The 24053-nt window shown below is 42.5% G+C and overlaps 1 protein-coding gene and 1 long non-coding RNA gene across 6 annotated transcripts in view; one reads left to right on the top strand and one right to left on the bottom strand.

Moving 5' to 3' along the window:
* Positions 1 to 24053, bottom strand: part of RACGAP1 (Rac GTPase activating protein 1) — a 68553-nt gene that overhangs the window by 19355 nt on the left and 25145 nt on the right. Inside the window, exons 1-4 of one of the 4 annotated variants that reach the window (XM_083598742.1) lie at positions 11198 to 11284; positions 10008 to 10213; positions 1791 to 1890; positions 463 to 665 (exon numbers count right to left, since the gene is read on the bottom strand). In XM_083598742.1, the coding sequence (XP_083454868.1) occupies positions 463 to 665; positions 1791 to 1875 (288 nt within the window). In that variant the 5' untranslated portion in view covers positions 1876 to 1890; positions 10008 to 10213; positions 11198 to 11284. Of the gene's footprint in view, positions 1 to 462; positions 666 to 1790; positions 1891 to 10007; positions 10214 to 11197; positions 11291 to 13372; positions 13545 to 24053 lie in introns of those variants that run through there. The other 3 variants (XM_083598741.1, XM_083598743.1, XM_083598740.1) reach the window with 3 other exon arrangements.
* Positions 13714 to 22501, top strand: LOC310755751. 2 transcript variants are annotated; one of them, XR_014544508.1, is made up of 3 exons: positions 13714 to 13808; positions 15513 to 15769; positions 22468 to 22501. It is a non-coding gene; the product is annotated as an uncharacterized lncRNA (long non-coding RNA). The 2 variants fall into 2 exon arrangements; XR_014544509.1 differs by lacking the exon at positions 22468 to 22501 and adding an exon at positions 19049 to 19311 and having other exon boundaries at positions 15513 to 16295.

Here is a 24053-nt window from a genome sequence, read left to right as displayed (position 1 = left end):
GGCATGCTGGAAAAAACCTGCAATATCCTGGAAGCAGAAGCACTTCCTTGGAACAAGCTATCACAGAGGTGACCAGCAACTCGGCATTTGTTGCACTATACACCGTATCTAGAAAACCCCTATGCTTTTCTCCCGGAAATAAATTCATGTTCAGTGGAAGTATGTATCTGAACACTCTGTGCTTGGAACACATAAAAAGGGAGGGCTGCTGTCTTCTTTATGTACTGATAGTTTTTTCAGAGGTAATCCGTTAGTCACTATTGAAAACAGGATGCTGGACTAGATGACCCCCCAGTCAAGGCTTTTATGTTTTGTTTGATGGTTACAATCCTAATCTTGCTCACCTGGGGGGAAGCCCCACTGAATTCCATAGGACTTACTTCTAAGTAGACTTGGATAGGATTGCACTCTAAGCCTGTCACTCTACTTCATTAAGACTAAATGAGGAAATGTTATATGCACCAGTTTTTCACATTCGGCTTCAGCTCGCTGTCTTCGCTTAATCTCCACATCCACTTGATTTCGGGCGTGTTTCAGCTTCACATCCAGGGCACTACGTTCAGTTTCTGTTTTCATCAGCAGATCTTTGTACCTGGCCAACTCAAGATCCATTTTCTGCCACTTTCTTCTGTGCTCTTCAAAGTTCTTGGCTAGCTGGATAAACTCTGTGAAGGGCATACACATCGGAATTCATTTATAAAGGACTATTTTCTTGCATTTCCTCAAATATCCCTGCAACAGAAGTCTAATCATTTCTATTTTACAATACAGAGGTGCTGGTATTATTCGGAACAGAGAGACTGTAGGCATAGGATCTCACAACTTACACACACTGAGACTTCCTTTTGAGTAAACATCCAAATTATGGTGCCACAAGAGTTATAATCACAAATCAAGCCAGTTTCCCCCTTTATCAAGATAAAAAGATTTATATTGGGCTACTCAGTCAGATAACTTGTTAAGAACAACTGAATACATAGTGTCTTAGAAGATACATGTGGCTAAGGCAACTTAAATAAATATATGAACTTGCTGACAGTTGTCATACCCAAGGATAGAACTGCAGCTATAATTAACTTGAGAACAGATTATTTTATGGTCACAGATTAGCACACCAGAAAGACGTTCAAAAGCAAAATTTAAATGTAACTGCTGTAATATGCTTCAGTAGATGTAGATTGGTATTATAGATGTCTGGGCCAGAAACTCTATTCAGCTAGATAATTATACAAATATTGATTTAAAAGGAAAAAGCCAATTTCCTTTAGCTGCTTAACACTGCCCTAAGGGGAATATAAACGTTCCATCCTGCAAAGCTACAATCTTCTATAGAAGATTGGACAAACCTGCCTCCAGCCAATGCCCCCTCCACCACTATTATTTACGGATGTCATTGCTCTGTGACACAGCAGTAGACTTCCCTTGGGCTCTTTGAGACCTGCAATAGTACATGGCAATGTAACATTACATCCCTAAGGCAACAGATAAAATAAGGTAACTACTGGAACTGTAATGTTTTAACCACATGTTCTGCCTGGTTGCCTAGAAACCACATTCTACAAAACCCACTAGCTGGTATGCAGATCAGTTTTCTACAGAAGCAAGGCATTATCCCAATCATCAAGCTTCCAGTGTAATTTAACATATTAACTGGCTGCTCTAAGAAATTTAAAAAATCTCACTCCAACCAAGTCATCTAAGAGACTCCTTGAATAACAGGGCAGGAAAAAGCCTACAAATAGGTTACAGATTTCTGCACTTACACAACATCTACAAAGATGACAACTTACGTAATTCATTGCCTTCACTTAGGATTTCTGCTTGGCGTATCAGTTGGTCAAAGATATTCCGTAAATTCAGCATTGGGGTCTCCATCTTTGTGCCTAGAAACTGAAATAATTCAGAAATTGGTTTGTTATTCCCTTTTCTTCTGCCAGACATAGCAATTCTTACCAGCAAGGTTAAGTCTGCAATTTAAGAATCAACACATTATAGATGCTGTCTTTTGCTGAAAGACATCAACATCCCTTCTCATCTGCAACCTCAATGTGAGACACCATGCAGCGCTGTTTTATTAACACAATGAATAAAGTGCTTTACAAAACTTTATAGGCACAAAATAGGTCCTGGAGCACAATGTATTTACACTGTAGAACAGACAATAAGGAAGGCACAAAGATGCAAATACTTTCAGACCCTCTGAATGTCCCTATTTTCCAGGGATAGAACCAGATTTATAGAAGCCACCTCAGTTTCTGATTTAATCCCAGGAAGTCCAGCTTTTCCTTAGGATGTGTCAATTTCATTCAGAGAAATGTTGGAGATTCTGTACTTTGATTGTGTTAGTTGGAAATTAATAGTATAATTCAAGGTTGGGCTAAATGGGGTCTGCATGTACAAAGTGAGGTCCACTCAAGAAACATGCCTCCCTCCGACAATGCCCCCCAAACCTGATCTTTGGATTCCCCCAACCCTCTGCAGCAGATTTAGGGGAGGGGGTGTTCCATTGCACAAGCAGACCTCATTCTGTGTACTCAACAATTTAGCTGAATATCGCTCTTTGTTTAATAACCAAGTCAAAGGCATCAAGAAAATGTAAGTTTAGAGGAAGGATCTGAAGGAAGAGAACTCGGGTTTGGGCACAGTTTTTAAAAATTAAGTATCACTGGTTTAAAGTGGAACACAAATACAAACATTTAAGGAAGTTTAACTTTCAATGGGCCATATCCAGCACTGCAGCTCTGCTGGCACTACAGGCTTCCATGCATGCAAGGAATTTCATAATCAGCTCCAGGGGGTTGAGGTACCCCCTGGAGCAGATTTGGGGGTGCTTGCAGGGTGAAGAGATAAAATGAAAGTCCCATTACACCAGCGGAACCCCAACCTAATATCTTATAACTGAATTCACGACACTCTAAGAGTCACATTAAAAACAGCCTTTAATTTAACATTGGAGATAATATCCGAAATTACCATATTTTTCTGTATATAAAACTAGGGTTGTTGCTTTTTTACTAAAAAAATGTTTTAAAAGGGGAGGTAGTCTTATACACGAGGGCAATCTCCCCCCATTTTCTTAATTTTGAGTCCCCCAAAATAGGGGGCATCTTATACATGGAAAAATACGGTAAATTAAGCATGACAACAAATTATGTGTGTTAATCTTATGGAAAGCTACAAATATATATTACTTTTACAAATCGACACAGTATAGAAAATGTGCTTTACCACAGGATCCTGGCCTTAATCTTTAAATAGCTGGTTGGCATGAGTCCAGAGGGAGCTAAACAGAAATCCACTGCTAAGAGAAATGGGATAATTGTGAAAGCAGCTGAGTCTGTAGCCTTATGAGGCTTTGCCCTCGGGTGGGAAAAATATTGCGCCTGGGAAAGGGAAGTGGGAGTCAACAGACACTCGAGGAATAGTTTCAGAGAAAAGGCTTTTATTTCTACCATCCATGAACTGGTAGAAGGAGCAAGTGTGATAAGTCACAAAAAGCATGCACGAGTTCACAATCATGTGCACAAGCATATATACCCCTTTCCAGTTCCCTCCTCCTTTCTCCTCCCTCAGGAGTCCTGCCCCGTGTTGAGGTTCCTGAGCATGTACAGAAAGCTGTCTTGGGACTATTGTGGACTCTTGGCACCCTTCCCAGGAAAGGGGTTTCAGAGTGTTCAGATGTTTCAATCTCTTGTTCTGGTATGGTTCCCGGACAGAAAGCAAGTTGCAATGTGGTTCTTTAGCAAGGCCAGAAGGCATCAGAAAGGCCTGAGAAACAATGGACTGTTCTCTACCTTTGTTACAGCAGAGCGGAATGTTTCTGATGCTTAGCTGCTGAGAAAATGATTTTGAAAAGCTTTGAGAAGCTTTGAGCCTGCTTTGGTGGGGGGTGACTTCGGGCCTAGGTGAGGTCACCTGTCCTCACCTTCCTTCAAGTCTATATGCAAAATGCATTTTTGCTGCATATCCATATTTTTCCAAGTATATTCCTAGCTAGTATTAAATGACTGCTTAGCTGAAGTGCAATGTTTTCACTGTCCAAACAACTAGTTAACAAAAGTGCTTGTTCAGAAAATATATGAATTACAAAATAGAAAATCTGACTTAAATTAATAATTTAAACTGGATGCTTCGAAATTCACAATGGGCTGGAATACTAATCAGGATATTTCTGTCAAAACCATCTGGAGGATTAGAAATGTTTCAAGTGAAGCCTAAAATTAGTGCAATGTTTAACAAATATAAAAGGTGTATTTTGGTGAGATCTCTGAAGAGGCTTGGGGTTAAAAAATTATTTTTGCAAGCTACTGTTCCTGTTTCAAGTTGCTTTTAAAATCCATGACATGGTCAGCTCATTTTTCAAGCAGCGGAGCCTGTGACGACATAGCAGTGATTAAAGGAGAAATTGCTAGTTCAGCAGTGCGGAAATTGCTTCTTCAATCCATGTAGCTGCTGGAAATGTGTATGGGAACTATGGCTAATAAATTATCACCAAGTAGAGGCCAACACATGCATTGTACCATACTGCTGGCATCTGCTACAGACAAAACACCACCTTCACAGCAAGAAGGCCACAGAAAAATGTTTTAAGTGCAAATTACAAAAAACATCCTGACTGAGCAAGCATGCTACAGTAGCTGTTCAGCTTGTAAGATTTTAGATGTTCTAAAAGGCTGAATGGAATGAGGTTTCTATAGAAATTTCTGGTCATGCCCCTGCCCCCACACTTTCACTCCCCACATGCTTCAAGCAATACTCTTAAAAGCAGAGTTAAAAACTCAGATATATAAGCTGGGTGCCAGATGATACCTTAAATCTAGGTTACATTCGCCTCAACAAAATATCTATTCGCCAGAGGGTCAGATTAGATGACCCTTGAGGGCCAGATCCAATGCTACAATTCTACGATCTCAACTACATTGCTTGACTGTAGCTTGCTCTTACAACAACTCACTTGTCCCTGTATGCAAGAAGAAGAAACACGCACAGGGGAAATGGTATTACAGTGGTACCTCGGGTTAAGAACTTAATTTGTTCCGGAGATCTGTTCCTAACCTGAAACTGTTCTTAACCTGAGGTACCACTTTAGCTAATGGGGCCTCCCGCTGCTGCCGCACGATTTCTGTTCTCATCCTGAAGCAAAGTTCTTAACCCGAGGTACTATTTCTGGGTTAGCGGAGTCTGTAACTTGAAGCGTCTGTAACTCGAGGTACCACTGTAATTATGAACTATGACAGAGGTTTTAAAATTGTGGTCGCCAACCTGGCACTCAGAAATCTCCACTTAGTCACAATTGGACCTATGCCAGTAGCAAAACGCACCTGGCTAATTTCTAACACTGCTTAAAAGAAAACCATTGAATTTACAGTACAGTGGTAACTCGGTTTACGAACAGTCTGGTTTAAGAATGATTTGGTTTACGAACTCTGCAAAACTGGAGGTAGTGTCCCGGTTTGCGAACTTTACCCAGGTCTAAGAATGGAATCCGAACGGTGGAAGGGCAGTGGTGGTGGGAGGCCTCATTAGGGAAAGCATGTTTCGGTTTAAGACTTCTGGAACGGATTATGTTCGTAAACCGAGATACCACTGTATATACTGTAGACTGTTAGACTGCAGAACAAGTTGTGATTTCTGACAGCTCCAGAATTCAATAAATAAGCCAGTGCAGTGGGTGTTAGACTAGAATTGAGGAGATCCAGATCTCAGCTATGAAGCTAACTAGCTGAACTTGGGTCAGTCACTGCGCTAGATTCAGACATAATCAGGACGGATAAAAATCAATGATTAAATATATATATCAAAAAAATCAGATTTTTAAAAAATTTAAATCGGATTTTTAAAATAAAATGCTTTTGGAGGAAAAATCTTTCTAAAGATAATTTTCTATTTAAGTTACATTCTAGCCAAAGGCTATTCATCAGGAAATAAGGATTTGTTTTAAGTTTTTATGTGTGCTAAAACTCAGTCTATGGTGTTTTTTTTATTTAAAAAATCGTTTAACCACATTAGTTAACAAAGTTGGATCCATAGGCTATAATGTTATTGTTTTAGTGAAATAAATTGTTTAAATTTTTATTAAGAAAATGGTTATTTTTCTCCTTCCAATAAAGTATAGCAGAAAAGTTGTCCAAATATATACAATTAACTTATTAAACCTCACAATAATTTCATAATTATCTGTCTATGTATTTCAAATAGTATAACCAAATCAGTAATTTTTTATATAACTGTAAAAATTTATTATTCCAAAAATGAAACCTTCCTCCGGTTGTCAATATTAAGAGGATGCCAGCAAGGTTGAACCTTTCTGTAAAAAAGGGATTTAAATCAAGTCTTACTGACTACTGATTTAAACTGATTTGATTTAAATCAAATCCACCCTGGACATAATGTCACATCGCAGTTTACTGTTATAAAAACGAGCCTAGTATCCCTCTGGGTTTACATGCTCTCTCTCTGACAGAGCCACAAGAAATGCCAAAGCTTTTGCTTCCATTATTTATTAACCACAACTTGCTGCATCACTCAAACCTAGACAATCTGTACTTACATCTTAACTAGGGTTTGTTGAAACAAGCCAATTTCAGACTACTCTACTACTTAACACGTTACGTTAACTTCTCTGCATGATGGTCAGAATCAACGGCCACACCTAACCAAAGAGCTTCTGTTTCAACTTAATAAAAGTAAAACTTTAAGCTACAAACTTGGGATATTTAGCACTAGCATCTGGAATCTTTTACTGCGTGGAGACTGGGGTGATGTGCAACAACATAATATTACAGGTACAGTGGTACCTCTGGATGCGAACAGGATCCGTTCCGGAGTCCCATTTGCATTCTGAGCAGAACGCAACTCGCATCAGCGCCTCTCGCGATTTGCCGCTTCTGCGCATGACATCATTTTGAGTATCTGCAGCGAAACCTGTAAGTAACGCATTCCATTACTTCTGGGTCGCCGCAGAGCGCAACCTGAAAACGTTCAACGTGAAGCAACTTTAACCCGAGGTATGACTGTACTGGTTCGTGTATCACTTATTTCTCAATGTAGCTGCAGCCACCCCACATGGATTATTTTAGCACATATGAACCAGGCCCAAGAACCTTTCAACTGTTACAATGGGGAAAAGTTTAAGTCTGTTATTCAAAATCACATGTAACAGATTCCACTTCAGCCTCTTGAACCATCAGAAAAGGCTAGCCTCTCTAGTAGGCTGCATACAGGAATGCCAACTATTTTATCAAGAGTCTAAATATTGGTATCTTAGCAATTTATGCCAGCAGCTGAAATATAAATTATGGAAAGCACAAAAAGGCAAGTAGAAACAGCCCTGTTTTCATCTCTGCAGGAAGAACAGGTTTTTGAAAGAATGTTGCCTCTCTGCCCCACTCAAACAAAATGCCACAATTATTTTTTTCCATTATAGATGAATGCTTCCAAGTCTCTAATCACATACCACATAGCTAGTGCTATGCAATAAGAAAAACTCTCAGACTTACAGTTGATGCCTATACATTACCCTTCTATATACCTCACCATTAGGAAATAAATTGTAAGATCTGCCCAAGGATTAGATGGGGGTTTTAAGGTGTCTCGAGAACTTAATTCTGGGGTCACCTTGAGGGCAAAACCCAAGTAATTCCAACCTTGCTTGCTGCACAGTTCAGCAAGAGGTAGAAGGGTGGCTATCTTCCCCCCAACCCTCGAAAAATACATAGAATTGATGCAAGTTGGAGAAGCAGCGTTCCTTCTCATTTCGTTTCAGCTCTTTGTGCCTTTGAGACTCAGCTTAGCAGCTAAGTAGCTGAACAGAAAACTGAGTGACTAAGAAGGAAGAAGAGAAAGGGGTGTGATTTGGAAGACTGGAAGGATGAACATGGAATGACCAGGTAGATTGAAGAAAGGGGGATGTCACAGGAATCAGAGAGCAGAGAGGGCACATCCCAGGGTTCGAAATTAGCAGGGCTCTAGGCGCATTTTGTGCCTAAAGATTCTCCATTTGCAAGCACCTCAAGAGGTCTGGGTGCCATTTTCTGCACCTGGTTGACACTCAAGGATTACAGAAATGTATGTGCTTAGAAGCCTTGAAGTATATGTTAAGGAAGGACAATACGTTAAGGAGTTTAACAATAAAGAGTAGAGCAGAGCTTTCCAAACTGTGTGTCGCAATACGTTAATGTGTCGGCGTGTCGCACAAATGCTCCCCAAGGGGCTGGAAAGGGGTTAGTTTAGCCTCCGGTTTGCTAGTAAAACTGAATCACTGTGTCACAAAGTGTTGCATGTCTAAAAAGTGTCACCAACATGAAATGTTTAGAAAGCTCTGGAGTACAGTGTTTTGAAAAATGAAGTTTGGTACCAATATTTTTATTATAAACACCAAATTAAACATGTATTAACAATTTCTGTTAACAATGCGATGTTAACAATGTGTCATGTGAATTGCGTATTAGTTCATGCTTTTCAAAATAATAAATAGTGTTGCCGACCCCTTCCCCCCCACAGTGGCAAGTAGACCTTCTGTTTTGGCACCCACAATTCAGGTCCCAGAAGCCACTTGTCTCCTAGTTTACCCCTCTCAGAGCTACAATTCTGAGCACCCTTAACAAACTACACTTCACATGATGCAAATTCAAGCATATTTATTCTAATTCTGCTGAAAACTGACTTTTACCCAGATCCCTTGGATGGGTGCTTTCTGCCTCACTCCCTTTATTTGGTCTTTCCAAGACAGAAGGAGAGATTGATCCAGGAGAGGGGCAAAAAGAAACAACTAGCATGAGTATGCGATCATGGGCCAAAAAGGCTGGCAATCTCTATGCCCATGTCACATTTTTTTCCCTGGAAGAAATTGCCTGTTGTCATTTTATCACCTTATTCCTTTCCCTCTTCCATTTCTGCCACTCCAGACAAAATTACCACCATTAATGGCTCTCCAAATCTGCAGGCTGAAGTAACCCTGCACTCCTTATATCATTGTAAGTCTGACTATGGTGGATGTAATGCTGATAAAGAACTACTCAAAACGCCAGACCAAGAAAATCCAGATATGACCTTCTCTCTCCCAGCTATAAATCTGGACCAATGAGAGAAATGCATTTGTACAACTGGCTGAAGCTTTCAGTATTACAGCATGCAAACAGGAACAAAAGTGTGATGATTGTGTCAAGTGAGAAATTAGTTGTATGAAAGCCCAGAATAAAGGCAATAGCTAAAGATATTCATTTAAATGGGCACTGATGACTACAAGAGGTTTGCTCAAATGAGCATTTGTGGTATTTGATGGCTACTAGCTTGGATGAGGACTGGTGTGGAAATAGCAGGAATGTAAACAAAATTCTTGCAATAAGCCCTGCTGACAAGGAGCCATAGCTGTTGCCTTGGGGTAAATGCAAGCTGCTTTAACAATCAAAACTTGCCAGTATCTACTTGTATATTTTAATACAAGTAGATACTGCAGAAAGTGCCATGTCTGAATATTCTGCAAAAGGCTACTACTTGCGCTTGGGGAAGCACAAAACAATTCTTTTCCCCTGCCCCAAATACTTACGTTAAAATATTACCCATTATTACCAACAACAACACAATCATATACCTGTCTATTCAGAAGTAAGATTTGCTGAACTCATGGGTCTAACTCCTAAGTAAATACATACTGGATAGCAGCAAAGTAGTACTGTCATTTTCAATCCAATTATAGTCACTATTTCATCCACATAGGAAACACTGTGGGCCTATAGTCTTATTTCCTTTTTAAAATTATTAATACAGTGAAGGAAGAAACCTATTTTAAATACCGCAAATTTAGAAAAACCAGGGATAAAAACTTTTGCAGAGAAATGAGAATGGAAAGGCATTTTTGACAGGCACCATACATATGTGTTAGCCAAGGTTACTCAACAGAACATCTTTCTTCTGCAAATCCATGAAAGCTTTGTAAATGCCATGTTTTCAGAAAGGTCACAGATAAGGCACAAGAAAAAGCAGCAAATCATAGGTGTTCTTCTTACCGTGGGTCAAAGCTAGCTGCTCAGTCTTGTACAGGATTAGTTATAGGCAATTCCCATATGTTGAGTGGCTGACTCCATTTCAACCTCTTCCAAGTCACAGGCATCTTCAGGAATGCCCAGATTCAGAAATTCTACAGCTCAGTGAGGTCACATAGACCAATGAGTTTAAATTAGAATTTGGTCATAAACAGACAACAATCTGAGCTCTGCAGAAATAAGGGAGAAAATCTCTTAACACCCCCTAAACCAGGGGGGGCACTAAGATAACCCAGTGGAAGCTAAGCATGCTCAGTGGCCATGGAATCCTGAAAGACCATTGGTGGGGTAGGGGTGGAGACAGGTGGGAGGGGGAACACCGTAGAGTATTGCGAAGGAGAGTATTCTGAATTTTAGGCTGTAAACCACCCTAGGACCCGCTGCTGAAGAGTGGTTCAATTTAATAATAACAATAACGGAATTTTAGTTGGTAAACCACATCAGTTTTTTTAATACGAAACTGCCTATAAATTATTTTAATTCATTAGCCAGTAGCCAAATGTTGTCAGTTGAGTATCAATAAGATCTATTCCAGACAGTAATATAGATACCCATATAGCAAAGAGATGCTGTATGGCAGGCATTACTACAGGGGACACAGTGCCTTGCCCCACCCCACCCGGGACCCCCATAAAGCAAAGATGCTGCTTAAGTATTTTTGCCTGCTCTTAACATGTTTGTAAGGAATGTTATTTGCCTTTTGGGCAGGAACATGGGTGTGTTTGCTTTTTAACACTGTTGAAATGTTTTGAATTTGTACTATTTTATTGTTTGTATTTGCATTATTGTCTTTGTAGGTATCTTTTGGCTGAAAGGTGGCATATAAACAGCAACATAACAGTAACATTACAATGGCCAGTTTCAGATGCAACATAAGCAAATCAGCTTAACTGACCATGATCAGGAACCAAAGAACACACCTAAGTTCCCAAATGTGATATGTGTGGGAAAAACAGCCACAAGTGCTAGTTTGGATGCAAACGTTAAGCCAATACTTCATAGTTTGCTGCTCCTGGACTGGGGAGAAATTGCTCAAGCTACTTTCACCAACAGGGAGCTCGTGCACAAACTAATAACACTAGCTATAAACCATACTTAAGCTGAAGTCTAAGCGTGGACACTGTCATAAAGTTTCACAATCATACAAGAGGCACCTATTAGAAGGCAATATGATACCCGCGCTCCTCGATTCCTGCACCCTGGAGGCTCAGACAGCAGCATGAGAAGGCCTTAAAGAATAAATTTCCTAAGACACAGAAAAGAAGCAGGTGTTATCAGATTATTGAAGGAATAATTGCAAGCAGGACTGCTGTCCTCAGGGCAAGGACTTTAGCAAAAAGAGGAAGGGAAGGAGAAGTTCTTATCATGCAGGAACGAGATGCATTCCAGCCCATATTTGGCAAATTGACTAGCCTTGATCCTATCCCATTTCAACTTCTGGTTGTCACTGCCTTGTCATTATCCCTCCTCTCCACCATCTAATCAACTTATAATTCTCCACTGGTTCCTTCTGTACTGCATTCAAACATGCCACTATTTTCTGGGGGGAAAGAAAGAAACAACAAAAAAAGAGAACTCAGCTGGATCAGGCCAAAGGACCAGCTAGAAATTGGTATTCCAAGCCATAATGTCTCTATTAGTGGAGGAAGAACATTGCCAGTGTAGCTAGTAGCCACTGACAGACAACCTTATGAATTTATCTAATTGTCTTTTAAAGTCATCCAACCTGGCAGCCATTAGTACATCTTGTGGTAGAGAATCCCTTGACCCATGTTGCCATCCCCAACCAGTGCCTGGTTTCTCTTCTGTGCTTTCCTCAGAACTCCTGAAAGCGCACCACTTATTCCTGCTGACTCAGCCTTCCTACTCTTATTTTAACACACACATACAATCTGACTTCTGCCCTCACCAAAATGGCCAGTGATTATTCTGCTGCCAAATAAAAATGATTCTACAGTACAGTACTTCTCTTTGTCCTAGAGTGCACTGCTACATTTTATATAGTTGATCTTCCTCGATAACCTTTATGCTCTTGGTTCTTGCAACTCTGTCCTGACCTTATTGCTCACTCAACCTTTTCACAGAGGGAAGTTCTTCCTCAGCTTTCCTCTACTCCACTGGGGTCCATCAGAAATTTTGTTCTCTGCCCTCAACTATTCTTTCTATCAAGGTCATTTCTCCAAAGACAATTTTGCAAAAATCCGGCCCTCCACTGTCAGCAAAAACTTTAATTCATGCACTGCCAGCTGTGGCTATAACAATCTCCTCTTTGAATGCCCATTCTCACTCTGGAACCAAATCCACCTCTCTCATTACTCAAGATTCACATGATGCCTCTCCTTACACTGACCTCTTGTTTACTCTTGTATCCAGCAAATACTCACTTGTCTATCTATACCTTTGATACGATAATCTTTATTGTCATTGTCCCATACAGGACAACAAAATTTTAAAAAATCTACATAAGACATTCAAAAACCTATGGGTGGCCTGCCCACGCTATCTTTCTGCTTTCAGGTCCTAAAACATACCTGCCTGTGATCTTTGCTCATCCATTGCCACACTCTGAAGGTACTGAATGTGTTCTGTTTCCTATATGGATTCTGCCCTTTCTCCCTATCTGGTTCCCAACACCTGCAGATTCCTCCCATAATATCTTATTAATGTTTATTTCGTACATTTCTTTCCTTTGTTTCATCATGGAACTCAAGATGTTCCATGACTCAGGGGTGTTCGTGTTTCCAAGAACCAAAATAAATGTTATTTGCATCAGCCACCAGCCAATAAAATAAAATGTACAGAAGAGAAAGGTAAAAACTTAACTATATAAAATAAATCTTGGGGATTTAGATCAAGATGTGCAAGCTTTCAGGCGCTTTAGAAATCACCAAGCTAGAAACCTTCATCAAGCCTCGCCTCCCATCACCATTCCTCAGAAGTGAATATATAATTTTTTTTCAAAAACAAGCCTTTGGCAATACTTTCTGCGGCGGGAAGGTTTCATGGAGTGGGGGGCAGGATAAATAAAATAAATGGGTAAGTAAAATATATGACACAAGTACACTTGAAGGGAGAAATTTGGAAACTTCCACATTCTCGCCCCACAATAGCTAGTTATCTTCGTAACTACGCAGATTTATTATTATTATTAATAATAGATAATAATAATAATAATAATGCTATTTCAATTATTTACAGGACGCCCGCCCTGCTCTTTCCAACCACTTCACTCCTTTTCTGTCAGATGTTCGCTCCACGCCAAGCGTCCTCTAAGAGCCCCGACGGCCTGGGACCAGAGACACCCCCACCGACCCACCCCCGTTACCTACCGGCGTCGGCGTGAGAGGAAATGCCCTTCTCCCGTCGCGGAACCGTTGTTCCCTCAGCCCGCAGAGACAGGCGCTCTCCAGTCACCCAACGGCTTCGCACGGCCGTTGGCAACCGCCTCCCAGTTTGAATCGCGCCAGCCTGACGCCTCTCCAGATCCCGATTGGCTGCGCCGTACTGGCACCGCGAAGTTGAGCGTGACGACACCGCGCGTTTGGCCTATCAGCCCGGAGCGGGAGGCTCGCGGCGCCGTCTTTCTCAAGGGCAAGGGCTTCTTTCCTCCCGGCCCCGCCCCGCTCACCTCTATTAAGTGCCCACGCGGCCCAATTAGGTAGGCGGTGTTCTTGTGATAGCCGTCTCACCTCAGGCCAATTCCCACCTTCTGTAGTTCCTATTCCATTCATGCAGGACAAATCAAGCCCATGAGGCGGGAAAAGGGTAGGAGGTTAACATTGAAGGCAAGCGACAAGGAATCTCTTTCTTGTGGTTCGCATAGCACTGCTTTTATATTTGCTTCTAGTGGACATTTTTTAAATTCCTCATTGCTGAAAAGGCTGAGTTTTCTCTTCTATACTGTATTAGAGGAGGGCAGGGACGACGACCAATCCCCCCCCCCACTCCTAAATTAAAAGAAAAATAGGGTTTCCCAGCTTGGACTCGTGTGCATTTAATAACTGCGGGGGGGGCGTGGATTAACAATATATTATATATATACACACACAGTGCTTTTTTCTGGGGGGATGCAGGGGTACACATACCCCTAAACATTTTGTGAATTTAACTGCCTCATTGAGGAGCAGTATTTCAATATGAGTAGGAAAATGAGTGTACCCCTAAATGTTTTTTAAGAAAAAAAAAGCTCTGTGTGTGTGTGTGTTTCAAAATCCACATTACCTTTAGAGGGCCAGCCAAAATGTCCCCAAATAGTGAGCAAGCTCCAGAACTCTTCATCATACTGGATGTTAATCAAAATGGGGCAGGGTGGTTTAATGTTGAAGCCGCATAAACCTGGTTCACAAGTAATGGTAAGCCAAACATTTACTGTGGACACGGCACTCCTGCTGCACTGCTGTGAGCTAAGCCATTATTATTATTATTATTATTATTATTATATTTATATACTGCCCTTCCTCTAAAGCAGGAATGTCCAACTCCCAAGAGACGGCGATCTACTCCCACTATAAAAAAAACTGGCAGTGGTCTACCCATTGGATTGACCAAAGTTTTGGGGAGGAACAGTGGCGTAGGAAGGGGGGGCGGAGGGGGCTGGCCCCCCGGGTGGCACTCTGTGAGGGGTGACAGGATGGCCCCTGCCTCCCCCCCAGCTGTAGAGTGGCTGAGGGTGCCCGCAGTCTGTATGGGCACCACTCACGTGGCGTCCATACATGTATCCATACAGGCTGCCACTTGCGCAGCAGTCTGTACAGTCGCTGTGCAAGCGGCGGCCTGTATGGCCGCCACGTGCAAGCGGCAGCCCATACAGACTGCGCATGTCCGGCATTCCGTTCAGACTGCGCCGCCCCGGGTGCCAGTATGGGTTCCTCCGCCACTGGGGAGGAAGACCCAAAGTAGTTGAGCTTTTTTTTTTGCTTCTTGCTTTTCTTTTAATCAACCAGGGACACCCCGCAATCGACTGGTAGATCGCAATCGACGGGTTGGACATGCCTGCTCTAAAGATCTCAGGGTGGTTCACAAGAAAATAATAATTTTGTTGATCAATGTGGGGTATGAAAAAATAAAAGATGCCCAATTGCCTAACAATTTGAGCAACTTATAGGGATGTGGAATTCTAGTGCAAACTAATAGAAAATAAACTATCCATATATAGATTTTCATTTTCAAAAACAACCCATAATTCTTTTTTAAAAGCAAAATATAGCACATACAAACAAAGCACACATGGTTGGGGCTTCGCATGTCATCTGAACCTGGGCTCGTGGTTGTACCCAAGGTTTGTTCTTGGGTTTAGGGCTCACGGTTTGTCTGGCAGAGACAACTCACAAGCCGGGGTTTGGATAACACACTTAGCCAGCAGCACAGCAACAGGACTGAGGAAGAGCTTCTCAGTGTGAGTTTAAAAAATGACCTATCCAAATAGTGAGATGGTTCTCATTACCCCTTTTGTTTCAATCTTCTCAACAGTGAGTCCTCATTTTGTGGCTACTCAGCACCTCATTGGGATGTGTTTGAGTTCCCACCCACCTGCAAGAGTTTTTGTACTTCTGGACCGTGTGCAGAGGAGGGCAACCAAGATGATCAAGGGTCTGGAAACCAAGCCTTATGCGAAGCAGTTGAAGGAGCTGGGTATGTTTAGCCTGGAAGAAAGCAGACTGAGAGGAGATATTATTTTTATTAGTCCACAGTTCCATGATTTAAAAAGAAAGGAAAGAAAGAAAGATGTAAGTTCCTTATCAAGAAAAGAGTGGTTATGACAGCTTTTTCCCACTCCCTACTGCTCACAGTAATGAGCTAATCATAGTCCTAGAGCTCAGTAATATTAGTGTCTGTAAAACTGCCTGCTTTAATTTTACCTTTTGTTCTACCCATCTGCTTTCATTCATTTCTTAATCCATTGAAATTTCGAAACGTTTTGCATAGTTGAAACTGCAGCGCGCAGTACCTCCTTACTACACACACACGACCCCACGCAAACCTATGTATAGTCCCAAAATATTCCGGTTAAACATGTCTGGCATTCATTGCAGATATGCTCACAAAACACCAGGTGCATAAAAATAAATAAGGGGGATGTTAACGGCAATAATTGGTGTTTAATAAGCAATAGGAGTGGGAAAAGGCTTTGTAGTAGCATAACTGGGGCAAAGATGGAATGAGTACATAGCTGTCAACTTACAGATTTGAAAATAAGGGACTAGCAGCCTCGAAAATAAGGGATCAGCAGCCAAAATAAGGGATTTTGCTGTTGTAAAGAGTTACATACATTGGTAGGATTGACAGATGCTGTCAATCCGGCATGAGGTGGTTGCAGCGGTGCCGCGGCTGCTGAAGCGCCGCCCTTCTACGTCCCTCCCCATCCCCTCCTCTTCCTCCTCCCTCAGGCCGCCTCCTCAGCTGCCACCTCCACTGCTGCCTCCGGGCTCACAGGCGGCGTGGGCAAGAGTCTCTCTCCCTCTCCCCTCTCTCTCGGGCAGGGAAGGGCCAATGGAACTCCTCGCGCCAGGACGACGGCGCCAGCGCGCGCTGTCTCTCGCAGCGAAGGACCCTGAGCCGCTGCAATAATATTATATTACATATGTTTTCAGAGTTGTAGGTAGAAGTCCAGACATAACGGTTGCTTAGGAAAACTTAGTGAGCGCAATAGGCCAAGCGGTTTTGGTAGGGGAAGGAGAGAATCGGAGGCAAATGGCATTGGTAAGCATTTTGTGATAGACCAACAGCACCCTGCAGGGGTTTTGTACCGTAGCCTCTGAGCTGAATTAAGGTGCTTCCAGATGGAGGTTTATTATGGAATTGGTGCTGCTCTTGCACACACGTTTTTGCACCATCTGCAGGGGGCTGTCGTCATCAAAATGCGAGCCTCTGCTTTTTACATTAAATCCGGATTTTCTCTTACCCTGGAAAATCCATTAAGTGAACATAATCCTTTATGCATCTGCAGTGGAAACTTGTTAGCACTTTTATTTTATTTTTGGGGGTGAACAGTTTGTCATGTGTGTCATTTGTATGCACACAGTGCAATTTCAGGTGAGAGGAGCCATTCATTCAAAGCTTCAACGCATACAGTGTACATACCTTGGAACTTTATATGGGTCTTGTGCAAGTCTCTGTATGATAATTTCAGTATCTAAAAAAAATAAATCAGTATTGCAAAAGAACTCTGTATTAGTATTAAAAAACAAATGGAAATGGATGTTGCCTCCCTCTGCCCCCACCCCCAAAACATAAGTCTCCATTGGGCCTGTTGTGAAACTTCATAACTAAGGACAGCTAACATTTGCTGACTTTAAATATTATTATTATTATGCTTTATGTAGGTTTTTTAAGGTTAAATGTGTATAAATACCTATGCACCTGCTCAGAGTAGGAAGAGGTTTTCTTATTTTATATATATATATCTCACCATCATAAGATCTCAGGGCATTTCAAATAATAAAATACATGCTAGAAACAAGTACCTCGGGTTACATACTCTTCAGGTTACAGACTCCGCTAAACCAGAAATATTACCTCGGGTTAAGAACTTTGCTTCAGGATAAGAACAGAAATTGTGCCCTGGTGGCGCGGCAGCAGCAGGAGGCCCCATTAGCTAAAGTGGTGCTTCAGGTTAAGAACAGTTTCAGGATAAGAACGGACCTCCAGAACGAATTATGTACTTAACGCGAGGTACCACTGTACTGGATATAATTAAAACAAAACAGCAAAACAATACCCCCCTTTCCACAGACACATTTAAAAGACGTAGAATCTTAATAAGCCCAAGGCCTGGTTGAAGAAGAACATTTTTGCTTGGCACCTAAAAATACTTAAAGAAGGCACCAGGTGAACCTCCCTGGGGAGAGCATGCCACAAATGGGGAGCCACTACAGAAAAGGCCCGTTTTCGTGTTGCCACCCTCTGGAGGAGACACACAGAGAAGGGCCTCAGAGGATGAATGCAGAGTTTGGGAAAGTTTATACAGGGAGAGCCAGTCCTTGAGTTATTGCGGTCCTGAGCCTTTTAAGGCATTATGGGTCAAAACCAACACTTTGAATTGGGCCCAGTAGTTAATTAGGTAGTAGAGCCTGGGGGAAGGTCTAGAACACACAGCACCGAAACATGTCACAAAGGACTGAGATATGGGTGAGAATCAGTGGTATAGCTATGAAAAACATTAGGTTTAATCTGCATTCACAGAAAAGTCAGATCCAGATGACACATTTGTGAGATAGCACCACCATCTGAAACAACCCTTACTACAGAACAATGAGAAATTCAAATTCTGCAGCAGTACCTTTAAAGGAACACGAGCATTCTTGATCCACCCCAAAGTAGCGACTCATGCTTTGCATATGTATTTTACTTCCTTACCTATCACATGTGTATGATCAGGCACATGTAATAGGTAAACTGATGAGAAATTTGCCGATGAGAACCTAGAAATAACTCTGGCCCTGGAGCTGCGGGGCATTGGAACCATTTATTTTGCCCATTGTGTTCAAGGCTAATCATTGCTGCTAGAAATTGGACCGTTAAAGCTTATTTCAGCAGTTGCTCTGGTTTCTTGCACGATGCTATAAGGAGAACACCCCAATAAGCATGTCACAAAACAGCAATATAAAAGAAAGCACTGTGGGTTTGCATTAAATCCAGAAAGCCATCTTGTTCCCGAATAGAAAAAAGCAAGGATTGAATAGATCCTAGTTCTATTTTAAGTTTCACTACTAGTGCTTTTGCCCTGTAGCCCTCATTGTAGAGCATCTCCAGGTCTGTGTCATGACGTCAGAGATGACAATTGATGGAGATTGGTGTCAAGGCCACTTTTCTCTATTGCATCTTTCTAGCCAAGTACAATCACTGAAGAGTGGGGGGGGAATTGTATTGTGATAGCATGCCATCAATATTCCAGCTATTCTTTGTGAGGCCTTCCAGGGTAAAAAGATAGGATGAAGACTGAATGATGGAAAACAAGTTTCCTCCATCCTTTCACTGTAGGGAGATTGGGGGGGGGGGGTGATGAGCGGATCAAGTACCGTATGTTTCGCTCTATAAGACGCACTTTTTCCCTCCTAAAAAGTAAGGGGAAATGTGTGTGCGTCTTACGGAGCGAATGCAGGCTGTGCGGCTAAGCCAGAACAGGGAGAGGGAGTGCTGCGCAGCGCTCCAGCTCGCTGTTCTAGCTTCGGGCTTAGCTGCGCAAAGCCTCCGCAGGGCAGCGGGGTGTCTTCATCCCGCTGCCCTCTGGAGGCTTCGCGGGCTGTCCCAGAAGCCTCCGCAGGGCACGGGGATGAAGGCTCCCCGTGCCCTGCGGAGGCTTTGGGCAAAGCTAGACCAGCTAGAGGGAGCGCTGCACTGCGCTCCCTCTAGGTATTCTGGCTTTTGTCTTTTTTTTTTTAAAGTAATATTTATTAAGAGTTTAAAGATTAGAAAAAGAAGAAAAAAGTTAAACAAAAGAAAACAATACAATACAATAGAAAGAAAACAAAAACACTACTTATCTTAACAAAACAAAGGCAAGAACAGAAACAATTAAAAACACATCCAATATTTTCATATCTTGTCTTTCATTTACTTGTTTCAGCGACCTCCTCACACCTCCCTTTTTTGTATTCCAATTCAGTTAGCTATTTCAGCAAATCCTTTCCATCTTTCTCATTTTTTGTCCTATAATTTATCTTAACCCAATCTAACCTTATTTTTTCCCCTTTGGCCGATTAAACAATCTATTCTTACTTAGTTCTTTATAGCATTCCTACTAAAGCCATATAGCTTCATTCCAACATCCTTCTAACATTCATTAATTTTACAATGTTTCTGTAAATAGTCTTTAAGTTTTTTCCAATCTTCTTCCACCGACACTTCTCCCTGGTCTCGGATTCTGCCAGTCATTTCTGCCAGTTGCATGTAGTCCATCACCTTCATCTGCCATTCTTCCTGGGTGGGTAAATCTTGTGTCTTCCAATACTTTGCGATGAGTATTCTTGCTGCTGTGGTAGCATACATAAAGGAAGTTCTATCCTTCTTTGGCACCAATTGGCCGACCATGCCCAGGAGAAAGGCCTCTGGTTTCTTCAGGAAGGTATATTTAAATACCTTTTTCAATTCATTATAGATCATCTCCCAGAATGACTTAATCCTTGGGCACGTCCACCAAAGGTGAAAGAATGTACCTTCAGTCTCATTACATTTCCAACGTTTATTATCGGGCAGATGGTAAATTTTTGCAAGCTTGACTGGTGTCACATACCTAGCTATTCTGGCTTCTGGATAGCCCCTGCAAAGCCTCTGAAGGGCAGCAAGACGAAGGCTCCCCGCTGTCCTGCGGAGGCTTCGCGCAGCTCTTGTGGAAAGTGGGGGGAAGGGACAGAGTCGCGCACTCTGTCCCTTCCCCCACCTCCCAGAAAAAGCCCCCAAGAGCCACACTCCCTTTAAAGAGCGTGCGGTTCTTGCGGGAGATGGGGGAATGTACAGAGGGCAGCTTACCCGTGCACAGCCTCTTCCGGGCAGGGGGAGCCTTCATCCCGCTGCCCGGGAGAGGCTTCAGCGGCTATCCCAGAAGCCAGAACAGCAAGAGGCTATCCCAGATCCCTCTTGCTGTTCTGGCTTCTGGGATTCAGAATTTTTTTTTCTTGTTTCCTCCCCCCCCAAAACTAGGTGCGTCTTATCGTCTGGTGCGTCCTATAGAGCGAAAAATATGGGTAGGCATTCTTCGCAACAAAGGATTTCCCCAGCTCCACTTTACCTACGTACTCCACAATCCTTGGGTTGCAAGTTTAGGATAGCCAAGTATCTGCTGTCCATATGAATGTGACCTTGCTGTTGCAACACGATGTTATCTGGATTGCACCACTATTTTTCTCCAGAGCCTTGAGATATGTTTCGCACTTTTTAACTAAGCTCATATATGCAAGTGTCTTACAGATCTCACAAGAAGCATAGCAGGAAAATAGAAACAGAGCAGTGAGCTTTGAGGGCAGGATTCTAAAATATATGCCGGCGCTTAAATTATGAGTTGGCAGAACAACACTGAGGCGGACTGTGGAGGGTGCTCAAGTGCTCTAGCACGTACAACCCACATGAAGATTGCATCCAGGAGTTAGCATAAAGGAAGACGCTTATTTACACGCCATACAGGGCTTGGGAGGAGGAGAAGTCACAGCATGAAGCAGGATGTATTTGAACAAGCAATGAAATGTGTTGTAGCAGTCAGTCCTCCATCAGCAGCAGCCTGAAATGTACAGTCTAGGTGTGAGTGCAAGATGTAAGGCTAAAGACATTGTGCAAAACCACAGTTCCCTAGCGGGGGGTGCAGTGGGAATCGTAAACTAAGTTAATATTAATCTACAAAGATGAATGTATAAGACAGACAAGCCCCACTGCCAAATGAGGCCCCAGGGCTTGCTCAAACCTTGAATTATTTTTTAAAAGAAGTTTATTACTTTTAACTCCACCTTTCTACAGATTCCCAGGGAAGCCTACGAAAAGTTACAATGCCAATAAAAATGAAATCTCGTAAGACTGACAAATACTGGCCTGCATATAATTACTCAAAACTGGCAATTACGTGGGTCTTAAGACAGAAAGAAACTAAGAAGAACTTACTGGATGGAGCTAATGGTACATTTGACTGGCATTCTGTTCTCACGGAGACCAACCAGTGTTATGACTCATTTAGGTACAGTATAAGCTAAACAAGCTTATATTAATTTAAAAAATTTAAAGGGAAAAAACTGGATGTACATTTCCAAAATATAAGATAAAAAATAAAATAAAACCTACATACAGCGACAGTGTTTCGTGTTGTGTAGGCTCCTATGATGTAAGTAATGGGCCCCGCCTGCTAGCCTCCTCCCTAAAATATCACTGGTTTGCTCATTTCTATATATAGTGGATGCTCTGGCTGCGAACGTGATCCGTGCGGGAGGCATGTTTGCAACCTGCAGCGGCACGTCTGCGTAAGCGCGGGTTGCGATTCAGCGCTTCTGCACATGCGCAAAGCACGATTTAGCGCTTCTGCGCATGCGCGACCTTCGAAACCTGGAAGTAACCCTTTCCAGTACTTCCGGGTTTCGGCACTTCTGTAACCCCAAAAAACGCAACCTGAAGCATCTGTAACCTGAGGTATGACTGCATAGGGTACCTACATTCTGCATATGCAAATGGCTTTAGATACCTATTAGGTCTATAAATTACCATATAGCATAAAGGGCCCCATTACCTTCAGTAGCTTAGGGCCTCATCAAACCTAAATCTGGCCCTAGCCAGGGTAGCTCTTTCTTTAGCTCAGCTGATTTGAGTGTGGTGCTAATAATGCCAAGGTCGCAGGTTCAATCCCCGTATATGGGACAACTGCATATTCCTGCATTTCAGGGGGTTGGACTAGATGATCCTTGGGGTCCCTTCCAACTGTAGAATTCTATGTTTCTCTGCTTCTTATTAGCTGCCTGCAAGTGTTGTCCTCCATGCCACCATCAGATGTTTGGAAGCTGTGGCTGGATGGTTACGTGGGAGCCGGTTGAAGTTAAATCCTTCGAAGACAGAGGTCCTCTGGCTGGGTCGGGACGATATGGGATTGGGGGGGGCAACTCCCATCTCTTGTGGGGGCGCAATTAGTGCCAACACCATCCATTAACAGTTTGGGTGTAATCTTCGACACCTCCGTTTCCATGGAGGCGCAGATTGCAGCTATAACAAAGGCGGCATTTTTTCATCTCCGCCAAGCTAAGCAGTTGGCTCCTTACCTCTCTCGCCCTGACCTAGCCACTGTGATCCACGCAACGGTCACCTCCAAACTGGATTATTGTAACTCGCTCTACGTGGGGCTGCCCTTGAGACTGACCCAGAAACTCCAGCGGGTGCAGAATGCCGCAGTGAGACTCCTTACAGGGTCCTCACTGCGAGATCACATTCACCCGGTGCTATACCAGCTGCACTGGCTCCGGGTGGAGTACAGGGTCAGGTTTAAGGTGCTGGTTTTAACCTTTAAAGCCCTTCATGGCCTAGGACCCTCGTACCTACAGGACCACCTCTCCTGGTATGTCCCACGGAGGAACTTACAATCTTCAAACAAAAACATCTTGGAGGTCCCAGGCCACAGAGAGGTTAGGCTGGCCTCAACCAGAGCCAGGGCTTTGTCGGCTGTGGCTCCGATCTGATGGAACGCTCTGCCACAAGAGACTAGGGCCCTGCAGGACTTGACATCTTCTTCAGGGCCTACAAGACAGAGCTGTTCCGCCAAGCCTTTGGCCAGGGCACAGTCTGACCCCCTCCTTTGGCAATCTTCACAGAACTCTAGCCCAGTGGTTGCCATCAATTTGATTTGAAGTAATTTTTTAATGAAATGATTTTAGAATGTTGTATTATTTTATTGTTGTTAGCTGCCCTGAGCCCGGCCTCGGCTGGGGAGGGCGGGATATAAATTAAAAAATATTTTTTATTATTATTATCATCATCACCATCCAGTGAAGGAAGAGATCAAGGCATGCCTGATGACACAATCCTAGAGGGCCTGTACCTCCCGAACCACCCATATTTTGAGAGCCTGCTCTGTACTTACAGGCTGTGTCCCTACCCCATGATTTAGAACCCTGGATCATGCAGTTTTGAAAGAAAGTAACTAGGGGGAACAGTGCTGACCTAATGACCTAATTAAACAAACGAATGTGGCACAAAAATGGAAGCAAGAAGAATTACCGGCAAAAGAAGAATGGCAAATGAAATTAATGGACTATGCAGAATTAGATAAATTAACAGGAAGGATTCGAAACCTGTGGGATCAGAGATTCTTAGAGGACTGGAATAAATATTTGAACTATTTGAAAAGCAATTGTAATAAACTGATTACGCTAGTAGGACTGCAAGAAGTTCTGTAAGGAGGACTTTGTGAAATATTGCGAGGAAGACTTTAAAAAGAATTATTAGCTAAGGACAATTAAAAGTAATAGAGAAATTAAGAAATGCAGAACAAATGATAAAGAACGGACAATCTTCAGAGGTTGTTGACGGAAGTCTAAAATATTGTATAAG

Source organism: Podarcis filfolensis, assembly GCF_964270895.1.
Source record: "Podarcis filfolensis genome assembly, chromosome: 2".
Classification (NCBI taxonomy): domain Eukaryota; kingdom Metazoa; phylum Chordata; class Lepidosauria; order Squamata; family Lacertidae; genus Podarcis; species Podarcis filfolensis.
Note: the sequence above shows the minus strand (reverse complement) of the source record. Positions and strands in the feature narration are given on the sequence as shown.